This window comes from Sparus aurata, chromosome 5 (genome assembly GCF_900880675.1).
Source record: "Sparus aurata chromosome 5, fSpaAur1.1, whole genome shotgun sequence".
Lineage (NCBI taxonomy): Eukaryota > Metazoa > Chordata > Actinopteri > Spariformes > Sparidae > Sparus > Sparus aurata.
In genome coordinates, this window is record NC_044191.1 from 34,371,581 (window position 1) to 34,396,346 (window position 24,766).

A 24,766-nucleotide genomic window follows, 5' to 3' on the forward strand; every position below is an offset into this window, starting at 1 on the left:
ATGAGAGTTTAGTTTGATCACTCCCGACTGTCAGTCAGCTGTTTTTAACCAGGAGAAGAAAAGTGAACAGAATCAGAGAAATATCAGCAAAGTCTGAGGAGCCAAGAAACATTTTACAACTACAAACTTCCTCCTCTCACACAGCAGCTCCACTCTGTCACTATATTTCCTTGTTCCCTCCCCTTCATATCTACAGTCTGTGGATGGGCGTAACTGAGCTGACAGACCTCATTCGCTGCACAAACACATCCTGTTCAGATCAGAGCTCAGACTACTTTCAGTTATCAGGAAGTGAAACTCAGACGGTCGTTGACACTGAGAGGTGAAATGGAGCAGAAAGCAGTTCAGCTGGACCGAGAGACTTTCTCTTGTTCGATCTGTTTGGATCTACTGAAGGATCCGGTGACTACTCCCTGTGGACACAGCTACTGCAAGAACTGTATTAAAGACCACTGGGACACAGAGGATGAGAAGGGGATCCACAGCTGCCCTCAGTGCAGGAAGAGCTTCACACCGAGGCCTGAGCTGCTGAAAAACACCATGTTAGCAGTTTTAGTGGAGGAGCTGAAGAAGACTGGACTCCAAGCTGCTCCTGCTGATCTCTGCTATGCTGGACCTGAAGATGTGGCCTGTGATGTCTGCACTGGGAGGAAACTGAGAGCTGTCAAGTCCTGTTTGGTCTGTATGATGTCTTTCTGTGAGAAACACCTCCAGCCTCACTTTGAAATCCCTGCCTATGGAAAACACAAGCTGGTGGAGCCGTCAGAGAAGCTCCAGGAGAACATCTGCTCTCGTCACGATGAGGTGATGAAGATGTTCTGTCGTACTGATCAGCAGTGTATCTGTTATCTCTGCTCTGTGGACGAACATAAAGGCCACGACACAGTGTCAGCTGCAGCAGAGAGGACTGAGAGGCAGAGAGAGCTGGAGGGGAGTCGACACAACATCCAGCAGAGAATCCAGGACAGAGAGGAAGATGTGAAGCTGCTTCAACAGGAGGTGGAGGCCATCAATGGCTCTGCTGATAAAGCAGTGGAGCACAGTGAGAAGATCTTCACTCAGCTGATCCGTCTCATGGAGGAAAGACGCTCTGATGTGAAGCAGCAGGTCAGATCCCAGCAGGAAACTGAAGTGAGTCGAGTCAAAGAGCTTCAGGAGAAGCTGGAGCAGGAGATCACTGAGCTGAATAGGAAAGACGCTGAGCTGAAGAAGCTCTCACACACAGAGGATCACAACCAGTTTCTACACAACTACCCCTCACTGTCAGCACTCAGTGAGTCTACACACTCATCCAGCATCAAGATCCGTCCTCTCAAGTACTTTGAGGATGTGACAGCAGCTGTGTCAGAGCTCAGAGACAAACTACAGGACGTCCTGAGAGAGACATGGACCAACATCTCACTGACAGTGACTCAAGTGGATGTTTTACTGTCAAACCCACAACCAGAGCCCGAGACCAGAGCTGACTTCTTAAGATATTCACATGAAATCACACTGGATCCAAACACAGCACACACACAGCTGTTATTATCTGAGGGGAACAGAAAAGTAACAAGAGTGAGTAAACAACAGTCTTATTCTAGTCACCCAGACAGATTCACTGACAAGTATCAGGTCCTGAGTAGAGAGAGTCTGACTGGACGTTGTTACTGGGAGGTGGAGAGGAGAGGAGACGTTGATGTAGCAGTCGCATACAAGAATATCAGGAGAGCAGGGAACTCACAGGAATGCGGATTTGGAAAAAATGACAAATCTTGGATGTTATATTGCGACACAAACTGTTATAACTTCTGTCACAACAAAGTCAGAACTCGCGTCTCAGGTCCTCGGTCCTCCAGAGTTGGAGTGTACCTGGATCACAGTGCAGGTATTCTGTCCTTCTACAGCGTCTCTGACACCATGACTCTCCTCCACAGAGTCCAGACCACATTCACTCAGCCTCTCTATGCTGGAGTCTGGCTTGAACCTAACACCACTGCTGAGTTCAGTAAACTCAAATAGTCTGAAGTCATTTCAGGGTCAGTGGGTTAAATTGTGTGTTTCATTCCTTCAGACTTGTTGTGTTTCCATCATTGTTGCTGAGAGCTGATTGTTGTGGCATTTCTTCACTGCACACAGATCAACCTGTCAATCAAACATTGTGGGCGGTACTTTGCCACCTTCTTGTTGTTGTGTAAATGTTGGACTTTCTTCAGGCGGCGCTCCTTCCTGTGTCTGTTCAGCCACGGAGGCTCTCGCTGCTCCTGATGACTTCACTTCACATGATCATAATCAATAAGGAGATGCTTCATTATTTGCTTGTACATAGCTGAGATTCTGCTCCAACACACTGATTGTGTGGATGAAGTGAATCTGATCATGAAATCACTGAACAAGAGTGCTTTAACAGACTTTACTGATATGTTTAATATACAAGTTATTAAAGGGTGTTTGTCCTTCACTGTTTTATGTCTGCTATTTGTTCCACAATGTAACTTCTCACTTGTAAATATTTATAAAAGTCTGATTTCGGTAGGTCATATAGTTTTAATAAGTTCTCTAAAGTCTCTATTCCTTTATCTGTAACTATCTGATTATATCAGTCAAGCCTTTACTTAAACAGTTTCTAAAAGTATTGTCATTCAAAGTTGGTTTAAGTTCCCTGTCCATCACATTCTGTCTCATATCAGATCCTTTTGAATATTCTTTGGTTTTGTAACTTTCCCACAGGCCATTATTGTGTTTCTTGTACATGTGTTCTCAATTTTTTGGGTGTCATTGATAGTGTCAAAATAGTTGAGATCCATTTACTCCTGTCTAATATAATTACCAGTATGTACACACATAGTGAAAGTGTCAAGAAAGTTGGGAGTCAGGCAGAGCCCTGAAGAAATTGGATTATGCCAAAGAGATTCCTGTCAGAAGAGAAGGAGTTATTGGAGTGTAGAGAAGTAAAGAACTGTTGTGTAGTACGCATGAAGCCTACTACATTAACGGTCCGATGGAAAGGACCAGGTCATGAAAAACCTGCAAGGCCCAACAGGGCCAGAGGAGAGTTCAAAGGTATGGACTACAAGTCTGTAAAAGTCATGAATGCCTAAATCTGTGGATTATGTCGAGTGACAAGTGACATCATCATGAATGTGTTTGGATATGTGTGGCCATCCACATATCCACACCTCTTGCAAGCTGCTTCCTGCAAGAAAGAGGAAGAAGGCATTGCAAGAAAGAGGAGGAAGGCATTGCAAGAAAGAAGAAGGTGTTGGCTAATCAAGCTCAGCACATAGTCATCTTGTTTATGATTTATGCTGCCTTCTTCCCCTTCAGAGAGACTGCAGCTGGCTCAGGGGGGACTCCCCCAGTTATGCTAAGATCCCCCTGGCTGACCTCTTTGGCAGAGGCACTCCTGAAGAAATTTCTAGATAGAGACTTGGAAAGTACAGGTCTCTACGGGCACGCTTACGCTTTGCACAATATCAATCTATAACCAGACTTTGTGTTGTAACACCTTGCTCCACCGCAGAGCCAACCCGGAGCAAGCTGCCAGCACTGAGGGCCTCCTCTTGCCTGCCCCGAAGAAGTCTACTGCCGACTCAGCTACCCAAATGGACTGGGTGAGCTGGTGTTGGGGAGAAGCAACGCTGTCGTGGAGGGACCCTCATCTCCGGGCTCTGGGAGAGCGGCGAAGGAGAGTCAACAGCCATAGCATCTCAACTTGACCAGACAGCGATGGAAACTGACAGCACCAGGCCGGGACCATCTTCAGCGGAGAACACGCACTGCAGGAATGACTCGGTCACCAACGCCATCAGCAGACTCACCTGTCAACTCAGGAGTTGAGGGAGCTGCTACAGAGCATCAAGTCGGCGGGACGGATACAGCTATATCGTCCCAACTTGACCAAGCTGCGACAGGCTTCAGCGGGTGAGCCCATCATCATCATCATCGATGCCCTGGGTCTGTCATCAATACCAGCAGCAGGCTCACCGTTCACCTTAGCAGGTGAGGCAGATGGTTGCCTTGTGCTCATGAAGGAAGCACTGGAGACGACAGCAGTGCCTGATCTCAAGAAGGGGGTGTCAAAATAGTTGAGATCCATTTACTCCTGTCTAATATAATTACCAGTATGTACACACATAGTGACAGTGTCAAGAAAGTTGGGAGTCATACACTCCTGTCAGACACAGACACAAGGAAGGGACATTAAACTTAGTCCTGAAATGATTCTGCAATATATCAAAACTTTGCTTGCTGCATTGTGTTTGCCATAAATTAATTGGAAAGTGTTAAACCATTACATTAAAGATGTGGTGAAATAGGAAGTGAAGAGGAAAGGGCAACACGGGGTGTCTGTGAAAAAGAGGAAGTGTTACACTCAAGGTTCTGTCTGTCACTCTGTCTCTGATGATCATTTTTGACTTAGTATTAACTTTGCAAAGTTAAAGGAGGTGTAAGGTGTAACCATGATGTATTGAAGTTTAGAGATCTAATGAAAATCAGTAAAGAAACAGTGTTGAGCTGAGGTCATGAGAAAGTGTTAAAGAACTGATCAGGTCAACGTGAGACCAAAAGGATGTGTCGAAATCTGATCACGCGTTGGGCACGTGCACGGTCCGTGACCAGAGCGTGTTGGATCATTATGAAATCGTCAGCCGTCATCAAGGGACTATTAGTCATTGAACGGAGAGATGGTGGGAAAATGTCCTAATAAGGACATAAAACCGTGCCACCGTCCAAAGCAAGAGAGAAGCGTTATTAAATCTTGATCAAGGGGTTATCAACCAGTGAATGGAGAGATGCTGAAAACATGTCCTAATAAGGACACAAAACCAAGCCAGTGTCCGAAGCAAGAGTGTCCACTCGCTCAAGCCTTGAAGAAACACCTGAGACGGAGAATGTGAGCAGCCTAAACATCGCAGAAAGGACTTCAAGAAATCTTCAGCAGAAACAGACCAAGGAATTAAGAGCACAACGGATTAACCATTTTTGCCAACATGCTGTGGATTACAATTTGGATATTGGAGTACTTTTGTTCATGCTGCTGGCGTGAAGTTTGGACTTTGAGGAAGTTACGAGAGCTCCGGCTGGGTTGGTGATTTGCCTCAAGGACTTGGACTTTCAGCAGGAAGGGAAAGGCAAGCCATGGACAGACCTGACCCTCTCCATCTCACCTAAATTTAAGTATTTCTAACCAGGCCTCAGCTCTTTTAGGTTAATTTGTTATTTGAAGTATTGTGATTTATCAATAAGGATTTTTGATAATGATTGATAGTAATTGAAACAAGTATTGCGCTGTATGCTTTGCCCTTGCTAAAATCTATGCAATAAAACCTACATAATATAGTTAAAGTTAAAGTTGTGGACATTGATTTTATGTCTCTTTGAGTGGAAGTAAAAGTCAGGTGTTAAGTGTGCATAATATCTTAAAGGTTCTTAAAGGTTACTCTAGCCTACCAAATTGAAACAGGCCCTTAGGTTTTACCAAAAGCCCTTAAAATCAAACCTGGCACCATACCAAGAGCCCAGATCATTTAGAGGAGAGCTGCCATTAACGGGCGTGGCTGGTGGCTGTATCTGACTCAAGGGCTATTCATGTCAGGTGCTTTACCAGAGGAAGCAGGGTAGACGTTCGGATTCAGGCAGTTAGAAGCTAGGCGAGTCTCCTCGTTACCAGCTTAAAAATCCCTATTTAAAATTCCCACTTTTTAACAACCTTTTATAGGTCATAGGGATCTAACCCTTTATAACGGAGAGCTGGTCGAGTACCTCCTGGACAGGGGTAGAACTCGGGATCTTACAATGGTGATTGATTAGATTTATCAGACAGGGTGGAGTGGCAGGGTCACAGCAGCAGGTGGACTTCAATAAGGACACGGTGGTTCATTTAATTTGAAGTGTTAGCTAGTTGTAATATTAAAAGTAGGCCCAGTGAATACTACTGATCTCCTTGGAGGTTTGAGTCGTGCTGTGTCACTGCTCATAGCATCAATGTTTTATTGATCAGGTGACAGAGGAACCCCGGACAGGTTGTAGCTCATATAGGGAAGATTCAGGGCTACAGGTAAATTTAACATGGTGCTATACTAAATGTTTTACTGCATATGTTTGACTGCTTATGTACAGCAGGTAATGCATCGTACAAAGTTAATGTCATGCTGGCATCATGTGTTATTTCATGAGGGTGCTGCATCGGGGAGAGGCCAGGTGGAGTTACAGGTGAGACCTCAACATGGTAAAACCGGGGCCGTAGCCAGGATTTTTGAAATACCAAGGTCAACATTCAGCAGAACCTGTAGCCAAGTCATGTTCCCAATTTGCAATTCGTGAAACATGTTACATGGCAATTTACTTGACACGTGCTAAAAAGAAGATTTACAGCCTCACCCCACACCCTGTTCTCTAATGCAGACATCAAGTTTAAATATTTGACCAACAGTGTTTTACAGGAGGATGATCTGAACAGCTGTTCTATTCACACTTAAATGTTACATTGGGAATTTCTGATAGGAGTACAAATCCTGAGTTTCTAATCAGAGTTCAACTTCAAGTAGGGCTACATTTTTGTCACTTCCGTATTTGTATGGAATTGTTTGGTGAAATCGAGTTCGAGTTCCTCGTGCCTAGAAACATGGAAATACATCTTTAGTTTACATTTCTAGATACACCCATTTCTAATATCGGGCCTAGAAATGTCATATCACAGAGGTATCTCTAGCTGACCTCAGGGGTCAAATTGAGAATACCTCCAAATCTTAAATTAAATCTTAGGTCATCAGGAACAAACCCTAAAGTTTTATGCTTCTTTCACAAAAAGCAAGATTGTCCATATTTTAAGAGATTAACAGCCCCACTATAGAAGTTATTTGACCAAACAAAGTGTAAGTCACCTGAGGAAAATAGTTCCCCCTCATAGGCTGCTGCTAATGAATTCAAAACATTGTTTTCAACCGTTTTCTCGCTCTTAATGGTGATTGATTTGATTTATCAGACAGGGTGGAGTGGCAGGGTCACAGCAGCAGGTGGACCTCAATAAGGACATGTTGGTTAATTTAATTGTAAGTGTTAATTAGTTGTAATATTAAAAGTAGGCCTAGTGAATACTACTGATCTCCTTCGAGATTGGAGTCGTGTTGTATCACTGCTCATAGAATCACTATTTTATTGATCAGGTGACAGAGGAACCCCGGACAGGTTGTAGCTCATATAGGGAAGATTCAGGGCTACGACGAAAACTAAAACTAATAATCAAATACAACAAACAAACCAAAGTGTGTCAACTGTACAGATTCATTGATTCATATTGATCCAAAGACGATCAGCAGAAGCAGCTGATCTGGTTCATTCTCGTCCTTCTGGATTCACAGTTCACTAAAAACTGCTGTGATGAGTTTTGTTTCAACACGTCTGAAGCTTGAAATGCTGCTTTGGCTCAGGATGAGATTCTGACACTCAACTGTTTTGTCACGAATGCTTCAAAGTAGATCATTAACTGTGTGAGACAACTATTATACAGCAGCTTGAATCTTTATGAGAGTTTAGTTTGATCACTCCCGACAGTCAGTCAGCTGATTTTAACCAGGAGAAGAAAAGTGAACAGAATCAGAGAAATATCAGCAAACCCTGAGGAGCCAAGAAATATTTTACAACTACAAATTTTGATGTTTTCAAGTGTGGAGCAGGTTTTAACTGAGGCTCTGTTGTAAAAGAGGGAACAAAGTTCAGATTGACAGAGCTGCTCCTCGTCCTGGAGTGAGTCACAGCTCCATCAGCCCTCCCTCTTCTTCCTCCTCTCACACAGCAGCTCCACTCTGTCACTATATTTCCTTGTTCCCTCCCCTTCATATCCACAGTTTTACAGATGGGCGTAACTGAGCTAACAGACCTCATTCGCTGCACAAACACACCCTGTTCAGATCAGAGCTCAGACTAGTTTCAGTTATCAGGAAGTGAAGCTCAGACGGTCGTTGACACTGAGAGGTGAAATGGAGCAGAAAGCAGTTCAGCTGGACCGAGAGACTTTCTCTTGTTCCGTCTGTTTGGATCTACTGAAGGATCCGGTGACTACTCCCTGTGGACACAGCTACTGCAAGAACTGTATTAAAGACCACTGGGACACAGAGGATGAGAAGGGGATCCACAGCTGCCCTCAGTGCAGGAAGAGCTTCACACCGAGGCCTGAGCTGCTGAAAAACACCATGTTAGCAGCTTTAGTGGAGGAGCTGAAGAAGACTGGACTCCAAGCTGCTCCTGCTGATCTCTGCTATGCTGGACCTGAAGATGTGGCCTGTGATGTCTGCACTGGGAGGAAACTGAGAGCTGTCAAGTCCTGTTTGTTCTGTCTGATGTCTTTCTGTGAGAAACACCTCCAGCCTCACTTTGAAATCCCTGCTTATGGAAAACACAAGCTGGTGGAGCCGTCAGAGAAGCTCCAGGAGAACATCTGCTCTCGTCACGATGAGGTGATGAAGATGTTCTGTCGTACTGATCAGCAGTGTATCTGTTATCTCTGCTCTGTGGACGAACATAAAGGCCACGACACAGTGTCAGCTGCAGCAGAGAGGACTGAGAGGCAGAGAGAGCTGGAGGGGAGTCGACACAACATCCAGCAGAGAATCCAGGACAGAGAGGAAGATGTGAAGCTGCTTCAACAGGAGGTGGAGGCCATCAATGGCTCTGCTGATAAAGCAGTGGAGCACAGTGAGAAGATCTTCACCCAGCTGATCCGTCTCATGGAGGAAAGACGCTCTGATGTGAAGCAGCAGGTCAGATCCCAGCAGGAAACTGAAGTGAGTCGAGTCAAAGAGCTTCAGGAGAAGCTGGAGCAGGAGATCACTGAGCTGAAGAGGAAAGACGCTGAGCTGAAGAAGCTCTCACACACAGAGGATCACAACCAGTTTCTACACAACTACCCCTCACTGTCAGCACTCAGTGAGTCTACACACTCATCCAGCATCAAGATCCGTCCTCTCAAGTACTTTGAGGATGTGACAGCAGCTGTGTCAGAGCTCAGAGACAAACTACAGGACGTCCTGAGAGAGACATGGACCAACATCTCACTGACAGTGACTCAAGTGGATGTTTTACTGTCAAACCCACAACCAGAGCCCGAGACCAGAGCTGACTTCTTAAGATATTCACGTGGAATCACACTGGATCCAAACACAGTACACAGAAAGCTGTTATTATCTGAGGGGAACAGAAAAGTAACATACACGAGTCAACAACAGTCTTATTCTAGTCACCCAGACAGATTCACTAACTGGTGGCAGGTCCTGAGTAGAGAGAGTCTGACTGGACGTTGTTACTGGGAGGTGGAGTGGAGAGGAGGACTTAGTGTAGCAGTCGCATACAAGAATATCAGGAGAGCAGGGAGCTCACAGGAATGTTTATTTGGATTCAATGACAAATCTTGGAGGTTACATTGTGACACAAACAGTTATAACTTTTATCACAACAGAGTCAATACTCCCGTCTCAGGTCCTCAGTCCTCCAGAGTTGGAGTGTACCTGGATCACAGTGCAGGTATTCTGTCCTTCTACAGCGTCTCTGACACCATGACTCTCCTCCACAGAGTCCAGACCACATTCACTCAGCCTCTCTATGCTGGAGTTAATGTTTATTCTGGATCCTCTGCTGAGTTCAGTAAACTCAAATAGTCTGAAGTCATTTCAGGGTCAGTAGGTTAAATTGTGTGTTTCATTCCTTCAGACTTGTTGTGTTTCCATCATTGTTGCTGAGAGCTGATTGTTGTGGCATTTCTTCACTGCACACAGATCAACCTGTCAATCAAACATTGTGGGCGGTACTTTGCCGCCTTCTTGTTGTTGTGTAAATGTTGGACTTTCTTCAGGCGGCGCTCCTTCCTGTGTCTGTTCAGCCACGGAGGCTCTCGCTGCTCCTGATGACTTCACTTCACATGATCATAATCAATAAGGAGATGCTTCATTATTTGCTTGTACATAGCTGAGATTCTGCTCCAACACACTGATTGTGTGGATGAAGTGAATCTGATCATGAAATCACTGAACAAGAGTGGTTTAACAGACTTTACTGACGGGACGTGTGAACAAACTGAAGCTTTAAATCATGAATAAACAAACATGAACAAAGTCTTTTCTCCTCGTCTTCATTCAGGGTTTCATACAGAGCTGACGGAGAACATGTCAAAATAATATGAGAGTTCATCAGCTGAAGTTTGGGTGCAGCACTTGTATTTTACTCGAGTGTTTCCATTTTCTGCTACTGTTATACCCCAGAAGAAAATGTTACTGCTCAAAGCTTGCTCCTTAATGTGCAACAAATCACTTCAAGAGATGAAATCGTTTTGCTTACCTTCACCTCTTGCAACAAGACAGGCTCCTCTCTTCAAAAACTTGTTGCTGCCATTCTCATCCTAATCTCGCACCTGGCTACGCAGTGTTTGGGTGGGTTGCTCTGATTAATCTGTGTAGAATTTATTTCATTTTAATTTTATCATTCAGTCAGCTCAGGGGGGGGGCCACAGCGGGGGCCAGGGACATTTTTACAGGGGCACTGCTAAGAAGGCTCGACATAACATGAAACTTTGCTCGTAGTATCACCAGGGTCTCTACACATGAACACGAGCATCGAGAACATTGTTTGTGTACACAGAGTTTACTAAAAACGACCTAACAGGAAGAAGAAGGAGCGGTCCACCATTACTCTCCTGCCTGCAGGCTGAGCTCCATCACAGAGCAGTTGTTGTCTGATCCTTGGAGTAGATCCATCAGTGAGTATGGTTGCTCTTAGTTTATTTAAGTTACATCATCATTTAACAACATTCTGTACTTCAGAGTGGTGTTGAAAACCTTTTAATTTGAGTTGGGAAACCGTGCTAACAATGCTAAAGCTAATCAGGATGCTAGCTGTTAGCATAGGCTGATTGAATTCATTGCTGGGCCTCATTTGTGTTGTGTGTGTAAACCACTGCATGGGTTGTTGCCATTTGCTGTGTTTGCACTGTTACTTAGCTGTGAGAGGATCTTACAGTAAAACTAAAAAATTACATATGCCTTATTTAATATTGTGTTGTATTTACCTGATTTGTAACCTCAAAAGGAAGAAGTGTGACCAGTGTGGTTGCATATATTTCATTTCAATTGTAACATTGTGTATATTTTCGTTGTGTTGCAGTTTTACAAAAAAGTCTCAGACGACTGCAGTAAATCTCTCAACCTGGAGTCAAGCCTACTGGGTCTTTCTTGTTAGCTATCTGTCTACAAATACAGCTCATGTGTTAGCCAGGACAGAATAACCACTGACATCAGAGGTATCTAGAGGACAACACATTCTGACATACTTAGGTTAGATTCAATCATGACTGATCTACTTAATTTGATTTCAATCATGACCACTTCATTTCCATTGTGTGAATGAAGGTCCAGGAGGTAGATTTCTAACTGTAAGGGGCCAAAGGTAACAGACGATAAAATGCTTAGCTAAGCTCGACCTGCCTGCCAAATAGTGAGAGATGCCTAAACACAGGTCAAACTCCTTTTTATCTGTTAAATAATTTGGCGAGGGAACCAATCAGAAGAAGTGGGTGTCCTTGAGAAGAGACTCTAAAAAAAGCCCTGACAGAAGGAACAGGGGGTGGCACTTGGTAAACCTCCTAAGAGCAAAGGCTGAGGTTTTGATGGAGCAGAGAGCAAAGCATTTTGGCATTGTTTTGTCCACAGATTTGATAATATCAGAACGCGGCTGCTTCTGATCCGGACTCAAGGCGTTAGATTCTGTTTTAATAAAGATTGCTCTATTACTCCACCCAGCCTTGCCTCCGCAGAATTCTTTATTATCAAACTACACGCCGACACCTTTGAGGAGGGAAGCCCAGAAACTACACATCTCAAATGCCAAACAGGTTGTGCAAGCCCTCAAGCCAATGCTGGTGGCAACAAATATCATGTGTCAGGAGAAGAGCCCAACAATCTCCATCATCGCTCCGCTCCATGCCCAGCTTTGAAGTGACACAACCAGCACCATTGAAGAATACTCTCTTGTCAGAGAGATCAAGACCACCATCCACCAAGACCTGTCCAAGCAATATGACATCCTGCACATCTCATCAGCCTGAGACCCCAGGTGTGAGTCTCTGCAGTTCCTTTTGCAACAAGACGTTCCGGCACGTATGCCGAATTGATGGAAATGGCTGCTGCTCTTAAGGTATTATTAAGATGATTTTAACAATAGTAGGTCATCTTCTCTCTTAGTTTCTTTCTCTTCTTTTGTGCCTTGAAGTTCAGGTAGATGCCATATATAGGCATTATCTAATCCATACATGCACAAAAATAAATAATATATAAAAATCTATATACAAATAAATCTATGAATAAATACATCTATATAAATCTAAGTTATTATTATTATTATCATCATTATTATTAAAAAGAAGTGCATAAAAATGTGAAATTGATAGTAATAGTTTTGAGACTTGATGTGACCTAAAAATATGTTTTTAAATAGTAATGTAAATAGTGTGTCACTGTTTATTTTCTTACAGGAAGATGCAGACATGGATGAATCTCCAGTGAGCCCTACTCCTACTGACAACAAGGAGGGAAGCACTGAGCAGCAGACTCCAGAGACCAATGCACACACACCAAAGAAGAAGAGGAAGTCTGCACTTGCTGATCTCCTTGGGGAGACGTTCAAGACCACCCACCATCGACTGTCGGCTACTTCCATGGCTGAAACGGAGGTCAAGCAATACCTAGATGCTCCACCTCTACCACTGACTGATGACCCGGTGCACTGGTGGAAATCTCATGCTCAAGCCTACCCACTCCTTGCCAAGCTGGCCCAGAGACATCTGTGCGTCCCAGGGACCAGCGTACCTGCGGAAAGTGTCTTTTCTACTGCAGGTGACATAATCAGATCTCAGAGGAGCTGTCTCACCTCTGAGCATGCTGACCAGTTGCCCTTCCTGTAGAAGAACATGCAGTTTTGAAATGTGTGTGCAGTGCAGGTTTAGGTTAAACTTTATACAAGTTGTTAAGTACTAAGCACAAGTTAAAATGTGTGCCCAGGTTTTCAGAGACCACCCAGTTATTTATGATATTATAATGCACTGACTAAAATGTTTATTTTTCATATGAAGTGAAATTTGCCAGTTTTCATGAAACAATTTGATTTTGCTTGTTAAGCAGCACTGATATGTGTCCATGTTTGCAGAGAAGAAGTTGATAATACTAGCACTGAAATGTGTATTTTCTACATTCATTTTGTTTTTTATAATTTTCTGTTAAAGGAGTCATCACCTGGAAATCGCAATTTCTCTCGTTAAATCATGCATATTGGTGTTGGACCTCTGTTGAAACTTGCCTGAAAAGCTGGAGTTTGAAAGTGGCTTATTTTTTTCGCTTTGGCTTTTTTTCCGAACAGGAATAGCGCACAGTAGTGCGCGTTCCTAAAGCACAAGATTTTGACTCTGCTCCTGTGGTGACGTTACCACAGGAGGCTACTTGCATATTAAGCATCGGCTCACAGCCGTCCTCAGCCAGAGTGAGCACGCCGAGTCTGCTTATTTCTCTGTCATTTTCACGCCATACATCGTCACCGCCAGCATTAAAACTCAGGTCTTACATGTAAAACACGAGTGTGAAAAGTAAGACAGAAAAAAAAAGAATTTACCATTCAGAGACGTCCTGCTGTAAACGTGTCTCTTCCACCGTCTCTGCCTCTTCACTCTCCCGTTCGGTTTCCGACTCCGGCTCGTACATAAATGCCTGAATTCCGTAAGGTTCGTCATTTAGTGTGTGCGCCATAACGGGGCTGTTTATGTTTTGGAGTCTGTGTGTGCATGCAGGCTCGCCCCCCATTCCGGCTCTGTCCTTCCTGCGGCCAATCAACGCGCGCCTCATTACATATTAATACAATGCACATCCGGACCGGTCAAAACCTCGCGCATAATCTCGCGTGAGAAAGTCGTGGTATGAAAAAGTGTCAGAACAAGCTCTATGTTTGATTTTTTTTTTTTTTTAAATTTCTAATAAGTTTTGAGAATTGATCCAAAGCGATCCAAGAGGGACTGGATATGTAAAAAACCAGGTGATGACTCCTTTAATTTCCACAAACTTAGCAAACAAACAAAATATTTTGGTGAAGCATTATTTTGTATCATTCTTCCCTTAAACTTATACATAAAACAAGGACATTGGACAAGTTGGGGTCAGTGTCTGTGTAAAGAAGAGCCACTGTGCAGTATACACTTTGTTTTACTTGGCTGTCATTCATGTGAAATTAATTGACTATGTTTTGTAATTCCTGTGAAATGGATTCAGTACAGTCAATAAATTCTGAATTTCTTCAGTGATACAGATATCGTGATGTATCGTGCTTGAAGTTTCTTGCAATATATTGATTATCGCAGAATCGTTGTATCGTGATGTTATCGTTATCTTGGGCAAAATATCTTGATACTGTCGTATAGCCGTACCTGGTGATACCCAGCCCTACGATAAAGCAGGGTATGCTAAGTGATAAGTTGCTACGGCTATCCACGCCAGCTCCCCCCTCTTTTCCAAATATGGTCACTTCTGGTTCTAAAAAACAAAGATGGCGACGACCGTGATGCCAAGAGCCTTCATAACGGACGTCGTCAAACCAACAGATCATTCTCTTCCTTCTGGATTCACAGTTCACTAAAAACTGCTGTGATGAGTTTTGTTTCGACACGTCTGAAGCTTGAAATGCTGCTTTGGCTCAGGATGAGATTCTGACACTCAACTGTTTTGTCACGAATGCTTCAAAGTAGATCATTAACTGCGTGAGACAACTATTATACAGCAGCTTGAATCTTTATGAGAGTTTAGTTTGATCACTCCCGACTGTCAGTCAGCTGTTTTTAACCAGGAGAAGAAAAGTGAACAGAATCAGAGAAATATCAGCAAAGCCTGAGGAGCCAAGAAACATTTTACAACTACAAACTTTGATGTTTTCAAGTGTGGAGCAGGTTTTAACTGAGGCTCTGTTGTAAAAGAGGGAACAAAGTTCAGATTGACAGAGCTGCTCCTCGTCCTGGAGTGACTCACAGCTCCATCAGCCCTCCCTCTTCTTCCTCCTCTCACACAGCAGCTCCACTCTGTCACTATATTTCCTTGTTCCCTCCCCTTCATATCTACAAACTGTGGATGGGCGTAACTGAGCTGACAGACCTCATTCGCTGCACAAACACACGTGTTCAGATCAGAGCTCAGACTAGTTTCAGTTATCAGGAAGTGAAGCTCAGACGGTCGTTGACACTGAGAGGTGAAATGGAGCAGAAAGCAGTTCAGCTGGACCGAGAGACTTTCTCTTGTTCCATCTGTTTGGATCTACTGAAGGATCCGGTGGCTATTCCCTGTGGACACAGCTACTGCAAGAACTGTATTAAAGACCACTGGGACACAGAGGATGAGAAGGGGATCCACAGTTGCCCTCAGTGCAGGAAGAGCTTCACACCGAGGCCTGAGCTGCTGAAAAACACCATGTTAGCAGTTTTAGTGGAGGAGCTGAAGAAGACTGGACTCCAAGCTGCTCCTGCTGATCTCTGCTATGCTGGACCTGAAGATGTGGCCTGTGATGTCTGCACTGGGAGGAAACTGAGAGCTGTTAAGTCCTGTTTGTTCTGTCTGGCTTCTTTCTGTGAAAAACACCTCCAGCCTCACTTTGAAATCCCTGCCTATGGAAAACACAAGCTGGTGGAGCCGTCAGAGAAGCTCCAGGAGAACATCTGCTCTCGTCACGATGAGGTGATGAAGATGTTCTGTCGTACTGATCAGCAGTGTATCTGTTATCTCTGCTCTGTGGACGAACATAAAGGCCACGACACAGTGTCAGCTGCAGCAGAGAGGACTGAGAGGCAGAGAGAGCTGGAGGGGAGTCGACACAACATCCAGCAGAGAATCCAGGACAGAGAGGAAGATGTGAAGCTGCTTCAACAGGAGGTGGAGGCCATCAATGGCTCTGCTGATAAAGCAGTGGAGCACAGTGAGAAGATCTTCACCCAGCTGATCCGTCTCATGGAGGAAAGACGCTCTGATGTGAAGCAGCAGGTCAGATCCCAGCAGGAAACTGAAGTGAGTCGAGTCAAAGAGCTTCAGGAGAAGCTGGAGCAGGAGATCACTGAGCTGAAGAGGAAAGACGCTGAGCTGAAGAAGCTCTCACACACAGAGGATCACAACCAGTTTCTACACAACTACCCCTCACTGTCAGCACTCAGTGAGTCTACACACTCATCCAGCATCAAGATCCGTCCTCTCAAGTACTTTGAGGATGTGACAGCAGCTGTGTCAGAGCTCAGAGACAAACTACAGGACGTCCTGAGAGAGACATGGACCAACATCTCACTGACAGTGACTCAAGTGGATGTTTTACTGTCAAACCCACAACCAGAGCCCGAGACCAGAGCTGACTTCTTAAGATATTCACGTGAAATCACACTGGATCCAAACACAGCATACACAGAGCTGTTATTATCTGAGGGGAACAGAAAAGCAACGAGAGTGAGACAACAACAGTCTTATTCTAGTCACCCAGACAGATTCACTTGGTTTTCTCAGGTCCTGAGTAGAGAGAGTCTGACTGGACGTTGTTACTGGGAGGTGGAGTGGAGAGAGAGAGTTCGTGTAGCAGTCGCATACAAGAATATCAGCAGAGCAGGGTACTCAGAGGAATGTTTATTTGGTAACAATGACAAATCTTGGAGGTTATATTGTGACACAAACAGTTATAACTTTTTTCACAACAAGGTCCAAACTCCCGTCTCAGGTCCTCGGTCCTCCAGAGTTGGAGTGTACCTGGATCACAGTGCAGGTATTCTGTCCTTCTACAGCGTCTCTGACACCATGACTCTCCTCCACAGAGTCCAGACCACATTCACTCAGCCGCTCTATGCTGGAGTTTTGGTTTGTGGCTCTGCTGAGTTCAGTAAACTCAAATAGTCTGAAGTCATTTCAGGGTCAGTGGGTTAAATTGTGTGTTTTCATTCCTTCAGACTTGTTGTGTTTCCATCATTGTTGCTGAGAGCTGATTGTTGTGGCATTTCTTCACTGCACACAGATCAACCTGTCAATCAAACATTGTGGGCGGTACTTTGCCGCCTTCTTGTTGTTGTGTAAATGTTGGACTTTCTTCAGGCGGCGCTCCTTCCTGTGTCTGTTCAGCCACGGAGGCTCTCGCTGCTCCTGATGACTTCACTTCACATGATCATAATCAATAAGGAGATGCTTCATTATTTGCTTGTACATAGCTGAGATTCTGCTCCAACACACTGATTGTGTGGATGAAGTGAATCTGATCATGAAATCACTGAACAAGAGTGGTTTAACAGACTTTACTGACGGGACGTGTGAACAAACTGAAGCTTTAAATCATGAATAAACAAACATGAACAAAGTCTTTTCTCCTCGTCTTCATTCAGGGTTTCATACAGAGCTGACGGAGAACATGTCAAACTAAAAGTTTGGATGCAGTACTTGTATTTTACTCGAGTATTTCCATTTTCTGCTCTGTTATACTTCCACTCACAGACGGCACAGGTACGGGCTATTGTTGCTCAGGTAAGAGCCCGTTTGCCCTCAGTAGCTGAGCTGCCCCTCTGGAGAGAGTGCCTTTTTATTTATTTTTTTGGCTGTCGTGTTTACGTCAATACAATAAGTCCATACTTGGTAAAGTAGAAGTGTTAAAACAAATTAAATCGCCACATAATTCAACCTTTTTTTCTGTAATAAAAAAGTTATTTTCTTTTGACAATGTCAGCGATGACCTCTGCTCCTCGTCACGTGACTTTAATCTGACACACTGAACACTGCGGCTGTGCAGTTCAGGTTGTAGGTGTACGAGAGGGAGAGTTTGTCAGTCAGGTGCGTTTTAGAAGTTATGGAGGTCACAAATGCTCTGTGAATGATACAAAAGAGTGTCCACCTGGCCTCGAATAATGTGCAGTTCTTAACGTTTGCCTCACTTCATGCAACATTGCCTTTTATTAACCTTTATCAACTAGCCTAAATGCTAGTAACATGAACCAAAGGAAGCTAATAACATCGGGAGCCTGATGGTGTTTTGTGCCCCCAACGGAGCCTTCAAGCCAGCGCAGGGTTGGGTTAGGCATTCAGATGTGATGGTTAAGCATGGGTGCAGATCCCGGGGGGACGGGGGGGACATGTCCCCCTCAATTTCAGAAAAACATGAATTGTCCCCCCTAAATAAAAATACCCTAAATTATTCAAAATTTAACAAATGTATTTTTAGACTTCACATTCTTCACATCTAAAAAGAAATGATTGAAATGGTGGAACAAATAATGTTTGACAAATATATTTCTGACTCCACATTCCATCTCTGGTCTCCTCCACTACAATGCAAATGAATGGGTACGGGTAACATGATCAGTTAGTTGTTATTGTTGGTGGGATCAAGGTTTCCATTTTGTAAGTCTTGTTTAATTTGACTCTCCAAAGCCCCAAAATTATTATTGATGAAGCTGATTAAAGTCAAATTGTCACCACCCCCGCAGTAAGCTTCCATTTATTGTGTTGCCATTTTAGGTTATATGTAGATCTGATAGTTTGTGATATTGACTGCCCAACTATCATTGCGTCTGATTTACACATATTTAGTTTATAGTCAGACGTTGCTCTGTATTGTGTTATTTCCTCCATAACTACCCTCCAGGGATTGTGATATATTAGTTAGGTAGAGGATCAAATCATCCACATATATATTGCTGATTTGTGCTCTTCTTGTCCCAATAACAGTCCTTGTATTTTACAGTTTAGTCTCATTCTCTCTGCAAATGGTTCCATGGCCAAAATATAAATCAGTGGGGAGAGAGGGTCTCCCTGCCTTGTTCCCTGAAAAAGACTGAAAGAATCTGATATTATACCATTTACTCGTATTCTTGTCTTAGGTGTATTAAATATAATTTTTAACCAGCTGATAAATGTGTCATTAAATTTACATTTTTGACACACCTCAAATATAAAAGACCAAATGCTTTTTCTGCGTCTAGCGTTAAGATAATCATTTGTTGTTTTGTCTTTAAAGAGTTTTCTATTATATTCAAGGTTCTTCTGACGTTTATCCCCCAGAGTTCTATTGGGGACAAAACCTGACTGATCAGGATTTATAATGTTAGGAATAATGGATTTAAGTCATGTTGCAAGAACTGAAGTGAGTAATTTATGATCTACATTTAATAAAGATATTGGGCGATATGAGGCACAATCTGTTAGTTCTTTACCTTCTTTATGAATTAATGTGATAACAGCAGAATTCCAAGTATCTGCATATTATCTGTTCTCCAGAGCCAGTTAAAGGTTTTACATAGCAGAGGTCCTAATAAAGCTTGAAATACTTTGTACAACTCATTTGTGAATCCATCACTTCCTGGACGTTTCTCTTTTTATAATATCATACAATTCTGTCTCTGTTATTGACTTAATTAAATGATTATTTTGATCTTCCGTTACTTCTGGCAGAGTCATAGGTGTAGAATTGTGTATGGACCGTATGAACGTGTCCACACCAATATTAAGGTTGAAGGTAAATAAATGTGCTTCATGCGGCACACAAAGGGTTAAATCCTTTCCCACTTCAGCACCGCCTCCCAAATACGTCTTTGAGACAGGTGTGTGTTCTGATTGGCTGAGCTCCCTGTAGGCTCCTCCTCCTCCTGCAGGCTGTTGAAGCTGTTTCACTTGCAGACTTTGCAGAGTTGATGAGAGGAGGTCGACACTGTTCTCATGCAACACATGTCTGAGGATGTCAGGCAAGAAAAGAAAGGTGGAAGATATTAGAAGTTATTTCACCAAACAAAGTGTAAGTCACCTGAGGAAAATAGTCCCCCCTCATAGGCTGCTGCTAATGAATGCAAAACATTGTTTCCAACCGTTTTCTCACTCTTTATGGTGATTGATTTGATGTATCAGACAGGGTGGAGTGGCAGGGTCACAGCAGCAGGTGGACTTCAATAAGGACACTGTGGTTCATTTAATTTGAAGTGTTAGCTAGTTGTAATATTAAAATTAGGCCTAGTGAATACTACTGATGTTCTTTGAGATGTCAGTCGTGCTGTGTCACTGCTCATAGCATCAATGTTTTATTGATCAGGTGACAGAGGAACCCCGGACAGGTTGTAGCTCATATAGGGAAGATTCAGGGCTACAGGTAAATTTGACATGGTGCTATACTAATTGTTTCACTGCATACGTTTGACTGCTTATATACAGCAGGTAATGCATCGTACAAAGTTAATGTCAGGCTGGCATCATGTGTTGTTTCATTAGTGTGCTGCATCAGGGAGAGGCCAGGTGGAGTTACAGGTGAGACCTCAACATAGTAAAACAACAAAGTTCAGATTGACAGAGCTGCTCCTCGTCCTGGAGTGACTCACAGCTCCATCAGCCCTCCCTCTTCTTCCTCCTCTCACACAGCAGCTCCACTCTGTCACTACATTTCCTTGTTCCCTCCCCTTCATATCTACAGTCTGTGGATGGGCGTGTTGGGTTTAAATCTGTTAAGAAATGAGACACGGATACGGAGATTGTCTCTCTAGGCAAAGGGGAAGAGCAGAAGTCCGCACACAAAGTCTGGGCTTCCGAGTTCCAATGAGCTGCTCTCCCCAAGCATCTTTTATTCACCTACAACAGGGCGTAAACGTATATGATTGGCTCTTTGACAGTACATATGAGTCATACAGTTGTTATGCATGATGGAGAAGTACACCTACACACTTTCGGACCTACGGCCTTCAGCATATATCCTTCACACAAACATTCTTATGATGTCCACCATCAGTTATTCACACAAGATGCCATTCGAGGCCTTGTGGTCCCGCCGGAGGGTGAGTGTGTTTCTTTGCAGTACTTTTCCAGGAGCTCGGTACATTTCCACAAACATATAAAGGAAGACAAGCAGGTTATATCAATGCAATGCAAGAAACTGATAATATAAGCATAATTTTTCCAGCATTTATGCAGAAGAGATGCAGTTCGAGGCGGCGTTCTATGGGACCAATTTGCAGCAGTGTTCACAGCAGGGACCAACTCCAACAGAGACAGAGTCCCCAGTGAGGACAAGAGACAAAGTTATGTTCATTGTTCCACACGTGTCTCACAAGCACTGTTAGTTGTCATAATGCAATAAAGTTATCCCAACTGTCGCAACCAGGTGAAATGCCGAGGGCACAGTTAATGTTAAAAACAAAAACAAGTTGGTTCTGGGAATTTCCCTCGTTTTGGTCTTACATTGCCCTGTGGGTTGTGTTTTATGCAAATTACACATGATCTGCAAAAGTTTTTTTAGTAGGAATTCTGTCATCCCTCCTGTTGAGACATGGCAAGGCCCATGACTCAAAATGGCGGCAGCTTTGTACAAGTTTTTAGGGAGAATAGGTTTGTTAGCCTGTGTATACAGTCCTGTTTTGTCTGTTTCAGCGCCTTGTTTGACCCGATACTGTTTTTCATTATCAGGAGCAGAGGTCTGCATATCACGGAGGACATCGAGGGTGATAAGAGGGTGTATTGCCTCTGCTGAGCATGTGTCAGAATTGCCAAAACATCCCGAGGACAGGCTTCCCTGTTGAGGTTATCATCCCCCTTCGTTTCCACTGTGTGACAATCTGGGCTGTCATTGAGGAAAGCATCACAGTCTTCGTCATCATAGAAAAATGTGTTCGCTCCTTTTCCTCCTTTCCCTTTCTTATTCTTGGAGTCTAAGTGTTTGGTTGCATGGCGGACCCACTGCATAGTGGTAGGAACGTCCGCGGTGTCAAATTCAATGAAATGTTGCGGACCCAGCCTGCAACATCTGGGTGTAAGCCATGCATGATGGCATGTTTGAATTGTTGTTGATATGCATCAGTTTTATTTTCACTAAATTCTATACCACTATTAGCACGAAACACGGGTTCTAGTCGGGCCCTGAAATCCTCAGGATCCTCGTCTGGTTTCTGTTTTATGGCAGCTATGCGAGAGTAGTTCGCGGTGCGCGCAAAAGCAGTCTTCACTCTAGCTGCTATCGCATTGAGAGCCTCTTTATATTCTCCCGTCAGCACTCCATCGGCTGGATATGCAAACACTGTCCCTGCACCATTTCTCCCTGTGTAATTACCCTTTACCCTCCCCCATTTAATTTTCAATGAAGATTGCATAGCTTCCCCTGCTTCCTGTCCATTCAAGCGGTAGGAGTCTATCAGCTCTCTCATACATTTTATCCATTCCTCTGGATCACCCTCCGGTGGAGGAATGCCGGCTACAGCATTCGCGGCCTCCGCGAGGGTCCAGGGACGAAAAACGTACAGGATTGGAGGCTGATCCTCACCCCCCGCCTGAGGATTGGCAACTTGGATCTGGGGAAACACTTCTTCAGCTATCATATTTGAAGATTTTTTCTCTGGTGGTCCTCTTTTTTTAAGTTTGACAGTCAGGCTGGGGCTTCCAGCCGGGCTGTTTGTGGGGGTGTATCTGTTGGGTGCGTGGAGGAGGCCTACTGGTCGCAACCCATGACTAGGGCCCCCCCTATCGTTCATTTTTTCAGTTTTAGGAGTTGGCACCTTTGGGTACAGAGGCGGCCAGTGGGACAAATGGGATGGTTTAGCTGCAGATGCCAATTTTGGCTCTGGAACTGGCTCTGGAATGTTTTGTTGCTCTGGAATGTTTTGTTCGACCGGCGCACTAGCCACTGGCACGTATGGGGGAGGTTCAGGCGCTTGCCTGCAGTTTGTCTCATTGTCTTCTTTGCGCACAAAAAGGATTTGGCTTTTCTTAGCTTCCTTTTTCACTTGTTTTTGCTTCTTAAGGTTATCCTGTCTGGCTTTAGACTGCGTTAACCATCCTTGCGCTATGCGGAGCTCGTCAGCTCTTTTTTCATGCTTTTTCCCTCGCTTGGTGATGAGACTAGTCTCCAAGCGGGATATTAAATCCTCTATTTCTCTTACTTTTAGGCGGCCTGTAAATCCATACTTCTTTTTCCATTTATCTAGATACTTGACACTTTGAGGATTCCATTGCTTCATATACTTTTTATCACCTGTACTGTCTTCATCTACAGTTTCACGAGAATTCTTCCCACCCATTGTATGCAAATTTTCGTTTCAGTTATCGTTATTTTTAATGCTTTTCCCTAGTCTGCATTGTGTTTTTTATGCGTTCTCTTCTACTTCAACAGGCCATGGACATTCGTTAACACCGATAAGGTTTCAGTCTATGCTGCTGCTTCAAAGAGAAATACTACTTAAACTGATTTTAATTTTGTTTCTATTTTACTTTACCTAGGAATTTGCAATATCCTGTTTCTAAATGTAGGGTGTTTTTACTCACAAGAGAAGGTGATATGATTATTCCTCAGTTCTCCGGTCCTGTCTCCTTAGTTTCAAAGTCCGGATCCCGTCAATCCAACGCTGTTCAGTTGGAGGGGACATCTCCTTCAGGCCACCTGTTGTGGTCCTGCCCGTCGACGGGCTTCGGTGTGTCGTCCTCCTTCTGGCAGAGCTGGGTATGTTGGGATCCGGGTCACAGCACCAAGAAATGTTGGGTTTAAATCTGTTAAGAAATGAGACACGGACACGGAGATTGTCTTTCTAGGCAAAGGGGAAGAGCAGAAGTCAGCACACAAAGTCTGGGCTCCTGAGTTCCAATGAGCTGCTCTCCCCAAGCATCTTTTATTCACCTACAATAGGGCGTAAGCGTATATGATTGGCTCTTTGACAGTACATATGAGTCATACAGTTGTTATGCATGATGGAGAAGTACACGTACACACTTTCGGACCTATGGCCTTCAGCATCTATCCTTCACACAAACATTCTTATGATGTCCACCAAATGTTATTCACACAAGATGCCATTCGAGGCCTTGTGGTCCCGCCGGAGGGTGAGTGTGTTTCTTCACAGTACTTTTCCAGGAGTTCGGTACACTTCCACAAACATATAAAGGAAGACAAGCAGGTTATATCAATGCAATGCAAGAAACTGATAATATAAGCATAATTTTTCCATCATTTATGCAGAAGAGATGCAAGGACAAGAAAAGGAAAAATTAAGCACTAAAGCTCTGCCTACCAAGGAAACTCAGACATTTGGGCAGGTGGTTACGTGCCCCATGCCCGGCTTCAGGATCCCAAAGCTCTCCAGAGCGCAGCCTGCACTGCAGACCACCCCCAGAGCTCCACCGGTGAAGACCCCGTGGGTGAGGAGGCCAGTGAACCAGGCCACCACCCAGGATGGCCAGCGACCCCCTCAACCCGCTCAGGGCATGCGGAGGAGGAAGAGGCCAGCCTGACGCACCGGTGGTAAGAGAGGAGCGGGCAGGCACCACTCTTCTCGCCTCAACTGTTTCAATCACACCTCCGTCTCAGTTCGAGGCGGCGTTCTATGGGACCAATTTGCAGCAGTGTTCACAGCAGGGACCAACTCCAACAGAGACAGAGTCCCCAGTGAGGACAAGAGACAAAGTTATGTTCATTGTTCCACACGTGTCTCACAAGCACTGTTAGTTGTCATAATGCAATAAAGTTATCCCAACTGTCGCAACCAGGTGAAATGCCGAGGGCACAGTTAATGTTAAAAACAAAAACAAAATTGTTGACAACCACAACCTCCCACATGAACCCAGTGGGGAGAGCACTTGCTCCCCAGCTCGGAGAAGGTTAACGGCACAGCAGGCCACAAGAAAATACCAACACACAAACGGTGAGTTGGCCAGTCAGTCCCCTCTCGCAGACAGTAAAGGAGTGGAGTGCTTGTACAAATTCAGAATGGGTGTTGAGAACGATAAACAAGGGCTACAGG

At 44.1% G+C, this 24,766-nt stretch overlaps 3 protein-coding genes across 3 annotated transcripts; all 3 read left to right on the forward strand.

The window, feature by feature from the left end:
- Window positions 1-327: 327 nt before the first annotated feature.
- On the forward strand, window positions 328-2,445 carry LOC115582444 (tripartite motif-containing protein 16-like). The gene has a single exon (XM_030418420.1). The coding sequence runs from the start codon at window positions 328-330 to the stop codon at window positions 1,999-2,001; it is 1,674 nt and encodes a 557-aa protein (XP_030274280.1). The 3' UTR covers window positions 2,002-2,445.
- A 5,516-nt stretch (window positions 2,446-7,961) lies between these two features.
- Window positions 7,962-9,760, forward strand: LOC115582443 (tripartite motif-containing protein 16-like). The gene has a single exon (XM_030418418.1). It carries the CDS (start codon window positions 7,962-7,964, stop codon window positions 9,633-9,635), a length of 1,674 nt encoding a protein of 557 aa, XP_030274278.1. The 3' UTR covers window positions 9,636-9,760.
- A 5,491-nt stretch (window positions 9,761-15,251) lies between these two features.
- On the forward strand, window positions 15,252-16,977 carry LOC115582445 (tripartite motif-containing protein 16-like). Its single transcript, XM_030418421.1, has one exon. It carries the CDS (start codon window positions 15,252-15,254, stop codon window positions 16,917-16,919), a length of 1,668 nt encoding a protein of 555 aa, XP_030274281.1. The 3' UTR covers window positions 16,920-16,977.
- Window positions 16,978-24,766: the final 7,789 nt, after the last annotated feature.